This window comes from Mandrillus leucophaeus, unplaced genomic scaffold, assembly GCF_000951045.1.
Source record: "Mandrillus leucophaeus isolate KB7577 unplaced genomic scaffold, Mleu.le_1.0 Scaffold541, whole genome shotgun sequence".
Classification (NCBI taxonomy): Eukaryota; Metazoa; Chordata; class Mammalia; order Primates; family Cercopithecidae; genus Mandrillus; species Mandrillus leucophaeus.
The window spans coordinates 882,736-901,125 of NW_012105820.1; the positions used below are offsets into that span (position 1 = coordinate 882,736).

The 18,390-nt window shown below is 38.4% G+C and overlaps 1 protein-coding gene across 2 annotated transcripts in view; it reads right to left on the reverse strand.

Moving 5' to 3' along the window:
• Window positions 1-18,390, reverse strand: part of NLK (nemo-like kinase) — a 152,101-nt gene that overhangs the window by 9,202 nt on the left and 124,509 nt on the right. For both annotated transcript variants that reach the window (XR_001007935.1, XM_011997544.1), the window contains exons 6-8: window positions 17,456-17,665; window positions 13,673-13,774; window positions 1,024-1,110 (exon numbers count right to left, since the gene is read on the reverse strand). Coding sequence is in view for 1 of the 2 variants with exons in the window: in XM_011997544.1 (XP_011852934.1) it covers window positions 1,024-1,110; window positions 13,673-13,774; window positions 17,456-17,665 (399 nt within the window). In the remaining variant the exon portion in view is untranslated. The remainder of the gene's footprint in view (window positions 1-1,023; window positions 1,111-13,672; window positions 13,775-17,455; window positions 17,666-18,390) is intronic.

Genomic DNA, 18,390 nt, shown 5'->3' on the forward strand with positions numbered 1-18,390 from the left:
AGAATTATTTTTATCCCTAATTTTTGCTGTGCTGATGTCTGAATGATTGTGAATTTGGTATCTTCTGAGAAAGTTGCAGCTTTCTCACTACAAATGGACCAACGTAAACTTAGTAACTCTGGTAATTCTGTGGTTGTTTTATCTTTTAAATATCTGGTATTTTTTGTATTTGGTGACTTTGTATTCTCGGCAAGTTAAATTTTCTTTTCTAAACGCTTCCATTTGTAAGTCTTCTTTGACAATAGTTATCGGCATAGATATGAATAATAAATATTCTTTGGATGAATGAATAAATGAAGAGCTGAACTTACAGTATAATTTGTAGTATGTTCCAGAAGAGTCAAGTCCAGAAAGGGTATTGGGAAAAGCTTCCATCTCAAAAACCCAGAGCAAACATTTTCTTATGCAATATAATGGTCAGATTTTTTTCAAATAATCTTAAAAAACTTTGTGTCCTAGCTGGGCGTGGTGGCTCACATCTGTAATCCCAGCACTTTGGGGGGCCGAGGCAAAAGGATCACTTGAGCCCAAGAGTTCAAACCAGCCTGAGCAATATAGTGAGACCTCTTCTCTACAAAATACTTAAAAATCAGCTGAGCATGTTTGTAGTCCCAGCTACTCAAGGGGCTGGGGTAGGAGGACTGCTTGGGGGGTTGAGGGTACAGTGAGCTGAGATCACACCTCTGCACTCCAGCCTGGGTGACAGAGCAAGACCTTGTCTCAAAACAAACAAAAAATTATTTTGTCTTGATTTAACTTGGTGTCAAATTCCTTTTACAAATATTGAGATAAGAAATAAGAGGTACATAAGATCCAGCTCCTTATCTCTTCCCCTAGATTCTTATGTGTTAATAATCAAACTTCTGTGTGATGAGCGTGCATGATACATATGATATGGGGGATTGAAGTTTATGTTTTGAAAAGTAATTATTTACATTGCCAATCTATTCAAAACCACACTGTTTCTCTCAAACACATGTATTTGTAATTCGTTAAAAATACATAAAAACAAACACTACTTACTGGATCAAAGACCAACATCCTGCAAAGGAGATGAACAGCTTCATGTGTAGCCTGGCTAGACAGGGTATAGAGTACAGGAAGAGATGGCTGTGAAAAAATTAAAAATTCAAATATTTAAGTGAGTCTCTGTGTAAACAGCTATGGAATACAGCCAACTTATGACAAGGTAAGTACTCAGCTCAAAAGGCAATGTGTGTCTAAACTCAAAGAGAATGAGTTTTCCCTTCATTAACCAGTCTTCAAAAGCAACAATTGTTACTAACTTCCCGTAGCATTTTTATTTTTTTATTTTATTATTTATTTATTCTTTTGATATGGAGTCTCGCTCTCTTGCCCAGGCTAGGGTGCAGTGGCGCCATCTCGGTTCACTGCAACCTCTGCCTTCCAGGTTCAAGCAATTCTTCTGTGGTCAGCCTCCTGAGTAGCTGGGATTACAGGTGTGTGCCACCACGCTCAGGTAATTTTTGCATTTTTAGTAGAGATGGGGGTTTCACCATATTGGCCAGGTTGATCTCGAACCCCTGACCTCAAGTGATCTGCCTGCCTCGGCCTCCCAAAGTGCTGAAATTACAGGCGTGAGCCACTACGTCTGGGCCCGTATATTTTTATATTGCATGATTACCCACTGTAGGGGAAAGCACAAAAGAGCCTATAAAAAAATGAAAACGAATTGTAAATATGGAACTCCTGCTAGCTATCTTTTTTTTTTTTTTTAATAGGAGAAAAGGCATGCACATTTATTTATCATGGGTACACAGGAGGCTTCAAAATAAAGCCCAAAACCCCCAATGAGGTACAGAAGCTTGAGGTTATAGAAACAATGTGGGCTCAGAGCATGGCCAAAAACGGGTTTTAGCCTTACATCTTAAATGCTTTGGCAAGAATGATAATCAAACACGCCTAGGGGTGGGAGAGAAAAGATTGAAAGGTTTTAAAACCTGGGCCACATGCAAAGCACGTAAACTATAAGCATGTGAACTATGTCTTATGACATTACCATAAAAGGTGCTGAGATACTAGTCCTAAAGGAGCCAAAGGACATGCAAGAACTTACAGAACCTTTAATAAAGTACACCACTGGTTTTGACACCACTGGTTCAATCTGAATTGTCTTTAGCATTGATTTCTCACTCAATAATTGCCTTCGTAAGTGGTAGGCATATCCACATGGCCATATCTGACTTCCGTGAAGCAGAGAGGTGGCTTTAACGACCTGAGAAGCCATAGGGCTTATAAAGCTTCCATTTTACTGCTAGAAGCGTCAGGTGACAGAGCAGGTAAATGGCATCATTGCTCTGTCTCTCACACAAGTAAATTCTTTATCTCTAATGTAAAAAAGGCAGAATTAAGGAAGGTGACAAAAAATGTTTAGACACTCCCTGTCTTCCAATGCTTAATATAACCGCATGGCAGAGAATTTTTTCCTCAAGCTTTGAAAGTTCTAGACTTACGGCCAAATTATTATTGGCTTGACTTTCACACCACTTAAAAAAAGACAAACTAATCTCTTAGTGGGGTAAATGATTTTCCTAATGAGTTTTAGACCTGGCGTCTACTTGTAACCTTTCTGTGGTCAGAAAGTTTGGTAGGTCAAAGCCTATGAAAATCAACTCAAATAACAATAAAGTCAAAGGCTAAGGCTGGGTGCGGTGGCTTACATTTGTAATCCCAGCACTTTGGGAGGCCGAGGCAGAGGGACTGCTTGAGCTTGCAAGTTTGAGACCAGCCTGGGAAACATTGTGAGATGCCATTGCTATAAAAAACTTAAAAATTAGCCAGGCCTGGTGGTACATGCCTGTAGTCCCAGCTACTCAGAAGGCTGAGGTTGAGAGGATTGCTTGAGCCTAGGCGGTTGAGGCTGCAGTAAGCCGTGCTTATGCCCCTGCACTCTAGCCTGGGTGACAGAATGAGATTCTAAAAACAAAAAAAAGTCAAAGCCTAGCCTAAAGAAAACCTAACTTTAGGAGTAATGACCCCTGACCTTCACTAAGATTGGGAAAGTGAAGAGACTCAAGTGCCATAAACTATATTTTATCTGGATCTGATCTCTTCCCATTAGCTCTAAGTGCTGCTGCTGCTTCTTTTTCTTAAATAAATGGAGTCTTGCTATGTTGCCCAGGCAGGGCTCAAGTGATCATCCCACCTCAGCCTCCCAAGTAGCTGGGACCAAAGGCACGTGCCACTGTGCCCAGCTTCTCTAAATCCTTTTTACATCCTCTGTTTCTTCAGGGGTTCCCTATAAAACTTTGAACTTTTAGGATATAATCTCAGACTAGAGCAGCCTTTCATAGTTCCTGGGCTTCTTGTTTTATATAACACCCAGACTGCTTCACTATGATTATATTTGTGGGAAAAACTAAAAAGAGTGTTTTAAAAACATATATGTTTCTCTAATTTGAAAAACAATTTAAAAGCCATCTGTGAACTGTGTGGTATCTTTATCTGGTCCTGATCTCTTCTGCAGACACTGCCTCATCATATCACTTTAGGGTCAGGGCATTTACATTTTGTTACTACAACATGAATGGTCTATTAACAAGAGAGCAGAGCTTCAAAAAGGGGTGGGGTGGTGGGGGGAAGGCAGTCTGGCTTATATTTGGGAGAATTTGACCATCTCACCAACACTGTGTTACTTTCAAGGCAAACTGGAAGGAAGTTTTACTTGCAAACTCTTATATAAATTTCCTGTGGGTAGTCTGCCTTGTATTTTCTGGTTTGTCAGCAGATGAAAATTCAAAATATCACAGAAAGCTCCTGCCATTTGAGCACTGGAAGGCCAGAAACAGCAGCACGAACAGCAATATAAGCAGGTCTCATTGGGTCAAGCTCTCCACAACACCAGAAACAGGAGAAGCAGAACACTAAAAGGTTTCCTTGGACCTTAGTCACAGCCTCAGAATTCCGCTAGGACAACTATTTAATGTCAATAATTTTATATATCTTCCTCCTTCAAACAAAAGCCACGTAGGAAAATCCCCCCCCCCTCAAAAACAACAACAACAACAAAAAACGCACCAAGAAGATACCTCAGAATCATCAGGAGGTAATTATTCATTATATATAAGTTTTCTTCAGGATCAAAGAGTAATAGAGATAAGATTAGATGGAGGTTCTAGCTCTGTGTCCTCACTAACTAATTAGATAAATCAACATGTCTCAACCTTGGTATCTTTTAAGTATAAAATGAGGGTGTTGGACCATCTGATTTCTGAAGTTTACTTTAGTTATAAATTGTATGTCTTTTTTTGTTGTTGTTGTTTTGAGACAGGGTCTTGCTCTATCACCCAGGCTGAAGTGCAGTGGTGTGATCTCAGCTCACCGCAGCCTCCACCTCCTGGGCTCAAGCAATCTTGCTACCTTGGCCTCCCAGGTAGCTGGGACTACAGGTGCGCACCACCATACCCAGCTAATTTTTGTATTTTTGTAGAGACACGGTTTTGTCACGTTGCCCAGGCTGGTCTCAAAGTCCTGAGCTTGAGCCATTGGCCTCCTCGGCCTCCCAAAGTGCTGGGATTTGTACAGGTGTGAGCCACTGCACCCAGCCTTGTGTGAGTCTTGATGAGATTACTTTGGATAAAAAAATTACATATATGCACAGAGCCCATACAGCATATTTGGCATTCAAGTATCTGTAGACCAACTTGCTATTCCTTGGTAATAAAAAGAGAAGTATTTCTTTTCTTTTCTTTTCTTTTTTTTAAGAGACAGAGTCTTGCTCTATTGCCCAGGCTTAAGTGTAGTGGCACGATCACAGTTCACTGCAGCCTTGAACTCCCAGCCTCAAGTGACCCTCCTACCTGAGCCTTCTGAGTAGCTGGGACTACAGGCATGTGCCACCACGGCTGGCTAACTTTTTTTTTCTTTTTTGAGACAGAGTCTCGCTCTGTTGTCCAGGCTGGAGTGCAGTGGTGTGATCTCAGCTCACTGCAATCTCCACTTCCCAGGTTCAAGCGATTCTCCTGCCTCAGCCTCCAGAGTAGCTGGGATTACAGGCGCCTGACACCACGCCCGGCTAATTTTTTGTATTTTTAGTAGAGCGGGGTTTCGCCATGTTGCTCAGGCTGGTTTCGAACTCCCGAGCTCAGGCAATCTGCCCACGTTGGACTCCCCAAGTGCTGGGATTACAGGTTTGAGCCACCACAGCTGGCCCTCACTAACTTAAAAAAAATTTTTTTTTTTGGAGAGATAGGGTCTCCCTATGTTGCCCAGGCTGATCTCAAACCCTTGGGCTCAAGAGATCCTCCCATCTTGGCCTCCCAAAGTGCTAGGATTACAAGTGTAAGACACCATGCCCAGCCTAAGTATTTCTTGTTTAGAAATGTGTGAGTCTATAAAGCTCTGAAATTATCTGTATCAGTCAAAATAAGGAGAGGTGGAGAGTGATGGGGGAGAGGCTTTAACTTATAACTTAATTTACATGTGTTTTACACAAGAATTTTGTTACTGTGTAAAGTGAAGTAATTTGATATTCCAGAAAATTTTTTACTGTGAATAGCTGTCTTCTTTTTTACTAGCCTGTGCAGGTTGGCAGCCAAATTCCAGACAATTCGTACAACTGAATTGTCTCACCATAAACAGTTCTTTCCCTTCCACTCTCAAAGTGAAACTACTCATCCTATTTTTGTGGTGAAAGTATGTCATAGCTTAGCAAAGGGAATACTGGAAGAAGTACTAGAAGACATGAGTTTGAATCCTATCCTTGCCATTACTAGACTTCGGTAAGTCACTCAGGCTTTGGCTTTCTTATCTGTTAAACTGCACCAGTACACACAGCCTTACCTCCTAATATCATTGATACTCATTTAGAAACTATCCAATGTCAGGGCCTGGGTTAGTTATTGAAGTAATGAAGATGAAAAAGACTCCTGTGGTGGGCAAGGAAGACAGGCAAATAAGTAGTTCTATATACCAGTGAATGGGGATAGAGAACAAATTAAAAGGCAGAATTTTTAAGACTTGAAGACAACTGGGTATGGAATGAGTGGCTAGAGAAAATAAAATTAGTGGATGTTAAGGCTACCTGAAATTTTAAATTTCTCCCTCCACCAAATTTCACCTTTCTTTATAGAAGCACACCCCAACAAATACAATAAACATAAAAGCATAATTTCAGCCTAGAACAGTCATATTACATACTTTCTCCTTTTCTGTGTCAGTTTATTCATACCAATGCTGCTTCAGAAAGACAACCATTAAAATTTTAGTTTCTAGCACTGGCTCCACAGGAAAGATGAAGTGCTACAGATACTGCATTTCTAAGTTCACATTCTTCCCTCTAACTCACCAGCCATTAGGTTAAAACCATTTGGGCCAGGATATCAGCAACAAACAAGAAGTTTACATTTCTCTTAAATGCATTAGAATCAATCTGAATAAGCAAAAAAAAAAAAAAAAAAAAAAAGTCAGAATGCTTAGAAATATGCCCTAGACTGGGCACGGTGGCTCATGCCTGTAATCATAACCCTTTGGGAGGCCAAGGTGGGAGAACTGCTTGAGCCCAGGAAGTTAAGACTAGGCAACTTAGGGAGATCCTGTCTCTTGGTTTTTGTGTTTTTGTTTTGTTTTGTTTTGAGTCTCACTCTGTCACCCAGGCTAGAGTGCAGTGGCACGATCTTGGCTCACTGCAACCTCTGGTTCAAGCAATTCTCCTGCCTCAGCCTCCCGAGTAGCTGAATTACAGGTGCCCACCGCCACGCCTGGCTAATTTTCTTTGTATTTTTAGTAGAGACAGGCTTTCACCATGTTGACCAGGCTGGTCTTGAATTCCTGACCTCAACTGATTCGCCTGCCTTGGCCTTCCAAAGTGCTGGGATTACAGGTATGAGCCACCATGCCCAGCCAGAAGACCCTCTCTCTTAAAATAAAAATAAAATAAAATAAAATAAAATAAAATAAAATAAAATAAAATAAAATAAAATAAAATAGGTTAGGCAGGGTGGCATGTGCTTGTAGTCCCAGTTATTCGAGAGGCTCGGGTATGAAGATTGCTTGAGCCTGGAAAGTTGAGGCTGCAATGAGCTATGCACTCTAGTCTGGGTGACAGAGCAAGACCCTGTCTCAAAAGAAAAAAAAATGCCCTAAACATCTCATTTGGAAATATTTTTGCCAATTCTTCTAACATTCACCCATGTTAAATTTTCTCCTTTAAAATAAACTGCTCCATTTTCTGTTTGTTCTGCAAGTTTATAAGTAACTTAGCAATGTGGGAGTGAGTGGATACCAGTGCTGAATCATGAGGACAGGAAGGGGTATAAAGAGTGCTCTATTAATGACTATGATTAATTAAATGAAGCAAAGATGAGCTTCCGGACTTGGGTGAGTGGCCCTAAACAATATGCCACAGTCATCATAAGCTAACTGCAGCATGCTGCTTGCTACAGCAGAGTCAGCTGAACTGTGCAAGTGTCCTGAGCAGACGTTCCTATTAGTTTTCATCCAACTACATATAAGTTTTAGACCTTAGTTGGCAGCAAAGAAGCTGCGATGATCAGTCAGTAACATTAAATGAGCATGCACAGTGAGTACACAATAGTAAGCACTCTGGGGTGACATAAACCCCCACCTATAAAATAAGTTTGAACCGAATGAACTCTCTAAGATCCTTAGAGTCTGCTAAATATAAGATATGGTTCCTGTCAGGAGACAGGACTATCTTCACTTAAGCAAAAATACTGTTATCTATTTCTGACACAATTAGGTGGGAACAAACTGAGGAAAACTGAAGACCTAAACCTTATTATAAGAGAAGAACAAAAGGACTAAGAGCAGACAATAGACTTTTCAATCCTATCAACAGGTCAGTTGAAGAACTATCTTCTTTAATAGATACAAGGGCTGTGGCAGCTATACTTCCCTTCATTCAAGATTTTGAGTTGTAGAAGAGAGATAATAAACTTGAAACATCACAGTGTTTTATTCTGCCCAGTATTCCCTGACTTCTAGGGAACCATCCCCTTTCACTCCCAAACCAAGTCGTTTGATTAGGCTTGATTGCAATCTCCCAACTCCTAAGGATGGGCACCTGACCCAGGCCTGGCCAACCAAATGATATCCTCCTCCCTGAGCACCATGACTGGCTCCAGTCATGAAACAGACAAGGGACAGAAAATGGGATGGCTGACCCAATATATACCCTCAACCCTCTTTTCCTTATCTGACTTTATTATATAGAATAGAAAAGCTAAATACTCACTTTAGCCTGTTTTGCAGCTAGGAGGCCACATATGACACAGTTCTGGACGATGACATATGAACAGGAGTTTGTTAAGCAGGCTTCTAGGAAAGCTTTTATTTTCCTGATTAAGGGAACAGATACTGCTAATGCACCTTCTTTCCTCCATTTTCTTGCTTTGAATATTCACAGGATTTCTGGACAAGCTACAGCTATATGGTAACCGGTCACCATATAGTATGCAGGCAACATTCTAAAGATGGCAGGGCAGAAAATAAAAAAGCTGGATCCTTGACACAAGTGAGCTACTCTATCAGCTCCAGACTATGGAGGAAACCTCTTGATATAAGGAAAAAGTGTACTCTTATTTCTTAAACCACTATAATTTTCTACTACTTACAGCCAAACACATTCCTAATAAAAAGTCTTTCAAAGATTTTTTCTGGAGCTATTTGGGAAGCTGTTTCCAGAAGAATTGTTATGGTAATAGAATGTAGGCCTGGACTGCTAGCTCCATCTTTGCAAACACATGGGGAAAGCCTGTTTGAAAATGAAGTCAAAATACAGGAAAACAGAGCAGAGGAGAGTCAGATTCCTGGCATGGAAGATCATCTCACAATCTGAATTCCAACAGGGCCTGAAGTCAGCTGTACTCAAGATTTTTCAGTTATGAGCCTTTAAGAGTTCCCTTTTTTGCTTAAGCCAGTTTAAACTAAGTTTCACTGGCATATTGACTAAATATGCCACATAGAAGCACTTATATTAACCAACCAACACAAATACATTAATTTGACACATTAATCTATGACTTTAAGATGACAGTCAATTAGGTTCTCCTTCCGTATACGTATACAGTTGATCCTTGAACAACACAGGTCTGAATTGCATGGGACCACTTATATGTGAATTTTTTTCAATAAAAGTTATATTGAGTGTGTCTGCCTCTCCTTCCACCTCCTCCACCACTTTCGCCTCGCAACCCCTCCTTTCTCTTCCTCCTCAGCCTACTCAATATGAAGACAATGAGGATAAAGACCTTTATGATGATCCACTTACAAACAAACAGTCAATTTATTTTCTCTTCCTTATGATTTTTCTTAATATTTTATTTTCTCTGGCTTACTTTAAGAATACAGTATGTAATACATATAAACATACAAAATGTGTTAATCAACTTATACATGGATTTTCAACTGTAGGCAGGGGGTTAGGAGGATGGAGTTGGCACCTCAGCCCCTGCATTGCTTAAGGGTCCATTGTATTTGTATGTTTTTAAAAGTCTCATATTCTATTTATACAAATATATGTAAATAAATGAATATAAATATGTGAATATATGTCCAGAAAGATATTCTCAAGTTAATCCAGATGAGACTGGGATTGGGGTGGTAGTTGCAGATAATCAACTTGCTGCAAAATTTTTATTTTATATGTTCTCACAGATTATATGCATATATACAAATGAAATTTTAATAAATCTGCTGTGAAGACGTAAGTGCCAGGCAGTGTATACTAGCTAAGAACATATATTTTGGAGTTAAGGAAACCTAATTTTAAGATCTGGCTTATGACATTAAGCATGTTATTTAACTTCAGTTAATCTTCCATTTCCCATCTGTAAAAAGGAATAGTAATGGTACATTATAGTGTTATTGTGAGAATTTAATGAGCTAGTATATAAGAAGTGTTCAGTACAAAGAAAAGTTCTAATTATTGTTAGAAATTATGAACAAAAATGATAATTTATGTCTAACTTTGAGTAATTACTTAAATGAAAACTACTTGAAAGAAGCTTAGTTTTTCTCAGTCCAAACTCAAAAACTTGTATTGAATTTTTAGAAGTATTCTTCATGAGTTTAAACACCATCAATCTAATATTCCTATATTAAGTAATTTAAAATAAATACAGTGAGATAGAATTTGCCCCAGTTAGACCCCCAAATGAAGACCTCCAATTGGCCTAAGCAGCATCACTGAGGATTACTGGGAGTCTTTTCTAAAAGCCAGAGGCTCTGTGTGCACACATTTTTATTTCATGTAAAGTGTTATATACTTCATTCTGTATTGTTTGTAAGCTTAAAAGAAATTCACCCCAAATTTTTCTATAGATTTTTGTAAAGATCCTTTATATTAAGGCATAAAAAAGACTGAACCTTATCAAATGCCTTTTCTACATCGAGATAAACATGATTTTTCTCATTTAAGATGTTATAAAATAATAGATTTTCTGTTTTAAAATATTAATAGATTTTCTGTAGGTGAACCATCCTTGCATTACTGGGATAAACCCCACTTGATCATAATGTATAATTTTTTAAAAGTCACAAGCTTCATCTGCTATTTTGGAATCATAACTTTAATGGTTAATATTTATTAAATGTTTAGTATGTGCCAGGCACTATTCTATGCTCTCCTTACATGCATTAGCTCTTTTCTCATTATAACAATTTAATGAGATAAAATCATTTTTAATCACCATTTTACAGATGAATGAACTGATATACACAGAGGTTAAATAATCTGCCTAAGTCACAAAGGGAGGTACTAGTAAAGCCAGGATTCATACTCAATCTGTCTGAAAACTGTACTGTACCATTCCCAGTTCACCATTCAAAACATGTGCAACATGGTGAAACTGAGATTGACACTACACTCTTTTTTATTTTTTATTTTTTTTTTTGAGACGGAGTCTCGCTCTGTTGCCCAGGTTGGAGTGCAGTAGCGTGATCTCGGCTCACTGCAAGCTCCACCTCCCGGGTTCATGCCATTCTCCTACCTCAGCCTCCTGAGTAGCTGGGATTACAGGCACCTGCCACCACGCCTGGCTAATTTTTTTTTTAGTATTTTTTTTAGTAGAGATGGGGTTTCCCCACGTTAGCCAGGATGGTCTTGATCACCTGACCTCGTGATCCGCCTGCCTCCGCCTCCCAAAGTGCTGGGATTACAAGTGTGAGCCACCGCGCCTGGCTGACACTACGCTCTTAATCACTACAGTCCAGAGGTTATAAACTGAGTACATAATCTGCACAGAGCACTAAGCTAAACCCTATACATTTTGCAGAAAAGTCATAAGGTACGGAAACATAAGCTATATTGCATATTCCAAAGACCAAATTAATCTTTTAAAGTAGAAAAAAAAATCCAGGTGTCTATATACCAAATATATTTGTGTGTAGGTGTCTTCCAACCTCAGCTGTAAATAGCTATAACATGAATGGCGATACCTTCAAGCAGCTGTTAATAGGCCAACAAGAGGCGCATAGGGTATGTATCACGTGGTTGGTGAGTGGGCAGGGAGTGGGAAGTGAAAAGGCAGAATCTGATTGGTGGCTTCAGTAAAGCACTTCAAGAACCTGTTGACATCTTAAGAGCAGTGATGATAAAGATCAACTAGCAAACATAGATCAAAAACTCAATTTCCATGCTGAAGGAAAAGTAGAAGCAGGCAATACGCTAGGTTCTTTTACATTCAATTATATATGGTTGGTATAACTTTATACACATCTAGCTGGATTAGTGCTAAAAGACCATGAACATCTGCCTAAGGAGACCACTTCTAGCAGTGGATAAAAGCCATTTAAAGAATTTAAAGTCTCTGTAAAGTGCATCTAGCCTTTAGGCAGAAATGGCCTCCTAACTAGTTTTCACTCCATCAGTCTTCTCTTCAAAATCAAAATATTCCGACACCAAGACTGGAAAGGGCTGACCCTAACTTCTACCACAGTACTCCCTTAAGGTCATCACTAAAGTCAGTGATAAGCAAAGGGATTACGTTAAGAGGCCAATTAATAGCAAAATATCTAAGAAGTGATTTGTTTAGACATCTCAACCTATTTAGTTAAATAATAGTGGAACTTTGGATTTTCCTTTCCTCTTCTTTCGCTTTACAAAATAATATATTTACTCTTTTTTTTATTTCATGGAAAGCCTTAGGTTTTTACAACTAACAGATTTTTTAAATTTTCACAGAAAAAGTACTCAATTGCCAGGAATGCTCAGAACAGTGCACAGTGACTTTTGGTGCAGTAAATTACATTTTCCAGCCGTTCTATCTAGACAGCAGACAGGAAACTCCTCAGGAAATCTTGTTCTTCAGGCTGCTGTTTAGCAACTCTTTGACACAGATGATTAATTAACTAGTAACCATTAACAACAGTTAAAACTCCTCTAGAGACAGAAGGGTAGCACAAGGGCATCTGATCTTCTTCACTTTTCATTATTGTTTACCTTGAACCAGGCAAGATTTACTAATTAATGAAGTCAGTGAAAAAGGACAATTATTTTGCTACTTCTAAGGACACATTCACCAAGAGGCATTAGTAAATTAGTTTAATGTTCCTGATGCTGGCCAATAAATGGAACATAATAGATCTTGTTAGTTCCTTCTATAATATAGAACCTTTCTCTAGGTTAAGACTTACTGTGCTCTTCTAAGGGTGTTGGGCCTCATTATTTTCTAGTTCTAAACCAAATACTAAAGAAAGATGTAACCATCAGGGGGCTATTTAACATACAAGCATGCATCTCTATTTACTAGCCTGGGCTGGTTTTAGAAGAGAACACACTTTACCTCATCGCCCTTTATGCCTGTGACAACAAAAGCTCTGGAGTCACACTAGAATTACAAAGACAGAACCACAAAGGGAAGGTGAGGTCTTCCCTTTGTAAATGTCCGGCTGACAGTTTGAGAGGAGGAGTGTCAAATTCACTCTCATTTGGTACCATCAATCAGATAATCTAAATGTCCCATTCAAAAGAAAGCAAAACTCAGGAAAATTTGTTGCTGGGTCATCCTATTCAAGTCTTATCTGTTCTGTTTTCATTGTTGCTCCTAGGAAAAGTATTCCCCTTACTCACTCTTCACATCATTAAGCTGTTCTGTCCAAAGGAGATTAGGAAGTGCTTGTAAAAACTGCTGCTAAATCAACAGGTGGAGATAAAAAACCATCTTGTCTTTCTCAGCAGTGACTTGGCTAGTTGTAAGTAATACTGAATGCAAATCTGGCAATCTATCTTCATACTTCTTTTCTAACAACATTCACACCTGATTCTGTGTCAGTAGCAAGAATGCAATAGCAACAGCTTCACATTCCTGGCTGGAATAAGAAATACCAGGTATTTTGGCTCAGTATTTGGAAAGGACATCTTGATATACATGTAGTAGGTTATGACATTGAGGTCAAAGCTCCAACTCTGGTAATTTTTCTCATAGACACCAATAAATCAGGAGACACAAAACCAAGGGTAATTTATTAGCAAAGGAGCTACAAAAATACGCACTTTCTCTCACGACATTAGGAATGAGATTTTATTTAGTTTGACAAATATTGAACATTTTCTTACTTAGGACCATGATGTTAAAAAAAAAAAAAAACCCTACAAATAATACATTTGCTTAAAAATCCTTAATAGATTATTCTATTGGAAGGGAAATCTTGCCCCAACAGTTACCAGAAAAATATTCCCCCGTCCTCTCACCTGTTTATGAGGACCCCTGAGTATATGTGCCTTAGCGCCTTCACAAGCTGTCCTCATTGCTTCCAGTGATGGTGTGCCCAACAGATCCGTGATCAAATCCAACTATAAGGAAATAAAATACAGATAGATAGCAATCTCATGGAAATAACTTTTCATTACTCTTAAATCATAGCCTTAGAGATGTGGACCAAATTTGGGGGAAAAAACCTTAAGACAAGCTCTAGATTAACTGACAGGAGCCCCTACTTTCACTTTCTGGCCTATTAAAAAAGACTTCTAGGAATTTATAATAAATTCCTCACATAAAGGAATTTAAATATATTCCTGTTAATTTGTTATTCTTAATATTTAAAATAAATAATCTTGTTATAATTCCTGTTATTTTATTATTCTTATTTATTATTTAAAGGTTCCTCTTTATCCTATTCCTATTTATCCTATTATTTATAATATATATAGGATTATCCTATATATCCCATTCCTATTTATCCTATTATTTTAAAGTTCCTATTTATTTATATAAAAGTTCCTATTTATATGATAGAAATATAGAAATATGTTTTGATAAGCATGACATTCTAAGACTAGAGCAATTTGGGAGTCTGCACCTGTCTGCCGTTTTCTTGATACTATAGCATCTAAGATCTTTGCAGAGTTGAACTCCTCTTCTATTGATGGCTAATGACTATTCTTTCCAAACAGTTAATGAATGGATTCTGATGCTTCAAATGGATGCAGGCTCACCAAGGAGCTAATCCACAAATCGGACACCTGTGATTTAATAAATCCTGAAAACATTCACACCTGAAATGAAAGCTAAGCTCTCCATGCTTGGGCCAGTGTACATCCTTTACATTCTAGTCATGCTAGAAATCTCTTACACTGCCAGAAAACTGTGATACTTAGAAAATATGACACTGCATAAGACCGCATTTAGTTAGCTGGACACAATAAAAGAGACCAATAAAACAGTCTTCTTGCAAACAAGTCTTTGGGTAGCAAACTATCTTACCAATTTTCTGTAGTGTCACAATTGTTCTAACTTCATAACTAATTATCAGTAACATTTCATTTGGATTCCTCCAGGATGGGAAATTCTTACCTAGAGAACACTTCTTTTCCTGGTTCTGGGCTTGCCGAATATAAAGCACTATTTATCTAAATCATGGGGTAGCCATCAGCATCACCACCCTACAGGTTAATGGAGAAACTTGAGAAGCTTGCTTTCCACAGAAGTAAAGATCTCTATACAAAGCTTTTTGGGAAAAGTACGTAGGTGATACTTTTGGATCTCTAATAACCACACTAAAGGCAGAAGGAAATGACTAGCTTCTAAAAACAAATTGAAACATTCAGAAAGCTGTCTAAAATGGGTCAGATCCATAGATGAGAAACACTTTTATGATGTCTGTTAGTATTGGGTAATTAAATCTCAAAGATACAGAGAAAATACAACAGGAAATAATGACTTCCATTAGAAGTTAGAGCCTTTTCCTATTTTAGATCTTCGTTTCTCACCCCAGCACACACCAACAATTAGACAGACATGAATTCTCCTGTAGTGGCTATGTCAGACTGCCAAACTGAAGATCTATGTATTTCTCTAGCAAATGAGATATCTGAACTCCAGTCCAGTTGCTTCACACTTTCCCTCACATATTTTTTGCAGCAGCAATTCAAGATTCTTGTTCCATATATAGGATTTGAATACCTCATTATTATTTTTTACTTAAGCTTTTCTGTATGCAAGGTAGTAGTCACATTCATTTTATGACAGCTTATGTCCAGATATGAGAGTCTTATAGGTTAAGTCTGTTAAACTTTGCTTTCTAAAGAAATTGAAAAGTGAATATTGTCAATAGTACCCAACATTAGATTACATATTATATGTACATAATTTTTTAACACCAGAATCAATTTTTAAGATGTAAAATTTTAAAAAGACAGTTTGAATGTATAGCATAGAAAAATTTAAATGTTGATAAAAGCAGATATAGTTTCTAACCTATTAGGTAAAAATTCTTTGTAGAAAAAGCATAAAAGAAATAATTCTGTTTGGTCAAGTGCATGAATTATTTACAAAGACACAGTAGTCAATGTGATCTTTTAAAATGTCATTAATCAAATCTTAATATTCCTATGGTCAAAACCTTCATTTACGTTTTCTATCACACTTGGAATAAAATCTTAAGGCCTTATCATGTCATCATGGCCAGGTTCTTTCTCACTTTCTGACCTCATCTCCTACAGCGTCTTTCATCACATGCCATCCCTCCAACATGCCATGCTTGTTCCTGCCTCAGGGGCTTTGTTATGGTGGTTGTCCCTCTTCTTGTAACTTCTTCAGCATCTTGCTGCCTCATTTTATGTGGGTGAAATGTTATCTCCTCAGAGAATCCTTTAGTGCCTGCTCTGCTCTGCCACCATTCTCTATCCCTAACCTGGCTACATTTTTCTTTATGGAACTTCCATTACTTGGGATCATATTTATTTGCATACTTATTTTTGTCTCATGTGAAAGTTTCACAAAGGTTAAGAACAACGCTGTCTTATTTACTGCTGTATCCCCGGCGTCCTGGCACACTACCACCATCGTAATTGCAAACATTTACAGAGTGCTTACTATGTGCCAGGCCCCATTTTCAGCTTTCCTGCTTCATTGTACAATAATCCTCAGAACAGTTTTAGGGGCCAAAAAACAAAAAAAAAAAAAAGAAGAAGAAAAAAAAAAAAGGAAGAGAGAGGTTAAGTAACTTACTCAAGATTTAACATAAGTGGTGTAGCTAGGATTTGAACCCACCAATCTGAGCTCATGGTTACTACATTATTTTCATGCAAGCGAATTAATAAAAATACCTAGTAATTATCCCAAGAAAATATGTGTAGTAGTGAATAATTACCTTTAAAGACAATTAAAGTAACATGTAGCTAACAAAGTAGCTTCTAAAGGATTCTCTGAGATTATATTTTAATCATCTCCTGATGTTCTCTGCCATATTTAGATATTTTAGTCCAATAATAAAAGTTAGAAATTTTCCTAAATGTTCAGATTTCAAGAAATCAACACAATAAAAATTTACATTCTAAGCACAAAGTGTAAGTACATTAAGTCACCAATACATTTTCAAGTCAGAGCCATTCACTTAGAAGGAAAAGAGGCCTTCTAACAACTGAAGATTATGCCTGTGCAAATTGTCACAGCAGAGCTCGCGGCTATGCATCAGTGCATATAATAATGTCAACAGGCCGGGTGCGGTGGCTCATGCTTGTAATCCCAGCACTTTGGGAGGCTGAGGCAGGTGGATCACCTGAGGTCAAGAGTTCGAGACCAGCCTGGCCAACACGGCAAAATCCTGTCTCTACTAAAAATACAAAAACTAGCCAGGTGTGGTGCAGCGCGCCTATAATCTCAGCTACCTGGGAGGCTGAGGCAGGAGAATCGCTTGACCCTGGCAGGTGGAGGTTGCAGTGAGCCAAGATGGCACCATTGGACTCCAGCCTGGGCCACAAGAGCAAAACTCTGTCTCAAAAAATAAATAAATAAATAAAATAATAATTATAATAAATAAATAAAGTCAATACACACTCTAAAGGCTCATAAGTTACAAAATGAATCTCTTTGTAATCTTCAACTTTTATAACTTTCTAAATTTTAAGTGAACCTGAATTTCCTAAAAGCAAATTAGACAGTATAATGAATAAGCCCAAGACACATGTGCAGGATGGATTTTTCCTTCAAATCTGTAATAGAATTGAAACTAAAGCCTTAAACTGAAATCATACCTGCTGAATGGGACTCTGTGCCTGAAACAATATTCTTCGTCCTAGTAGTTCTGCAAAGATACATCCCACAGACCAGATGTCAATAGCATTGCTGTAATGACGGCTGCCCATCAGGATTTCCGGAGCCCGGTAATACTGAGTAACAACTTCCTGAGTCATATGACGGGATTCATCTAATTCTTCCACTCTGGCCAATCCAAAATCACAAATCTAAACAGAAAAGGCAGTCAAAACATTGTCAAGCAAATACAAATGAAAGATTAAAACAAAACATCAAAACCTTGATAGGGCACTGAACTTTGGAACTTTTTTTTTGAGACGGAGTCTTACTCTGTCACCCAGGCTGGAGGGCAGTGGCACAATCTCAGCTCACTGCAACCTCCGCTTCCCGGGTTCAAGGGATTCTCTTGCCTCAGCCTCCCAAATAGCTGGGACTACAGGTGCCCGCCACCATGCCTGGCTATTTTGTGTGTGTGTGTGTGTGTGTATTTAGTAGAGAAGGGGTTTAACCATATTGGCCAGGCTGGTCTCAAACTCTTGATCTCAGGTGATCCACCTGCCTTGGCCTCCCAAAGTGCTGGGATTACAGGCGTGAGCCACTGCACCCAGCCACTCTGAAACACTTTTAATGATACAGGTATAGTATATTTATGTCAATATACAATCTGGTTTTATTTGGTTAGAGAGGAAAAAAGTCTCAAACTTACATCATTTTCTTAAAAATATTCTTCTCATCTTTATTAATAAAAACATGTCTGTTTTCAGTTGATAATCAAAGCAAAAAAACTAGGTGAACATAAACGACTTTATTTATTTTTAGACAGGGTCTCACTCTGTCTCACTGGCTGGAGTGCAGTGGTGTGATCGATCTGAGGCTCCTCCCACCTCAACCTCCTGAGTAGCTGGGACTACAGGCACATGCTACCACGCCCGTC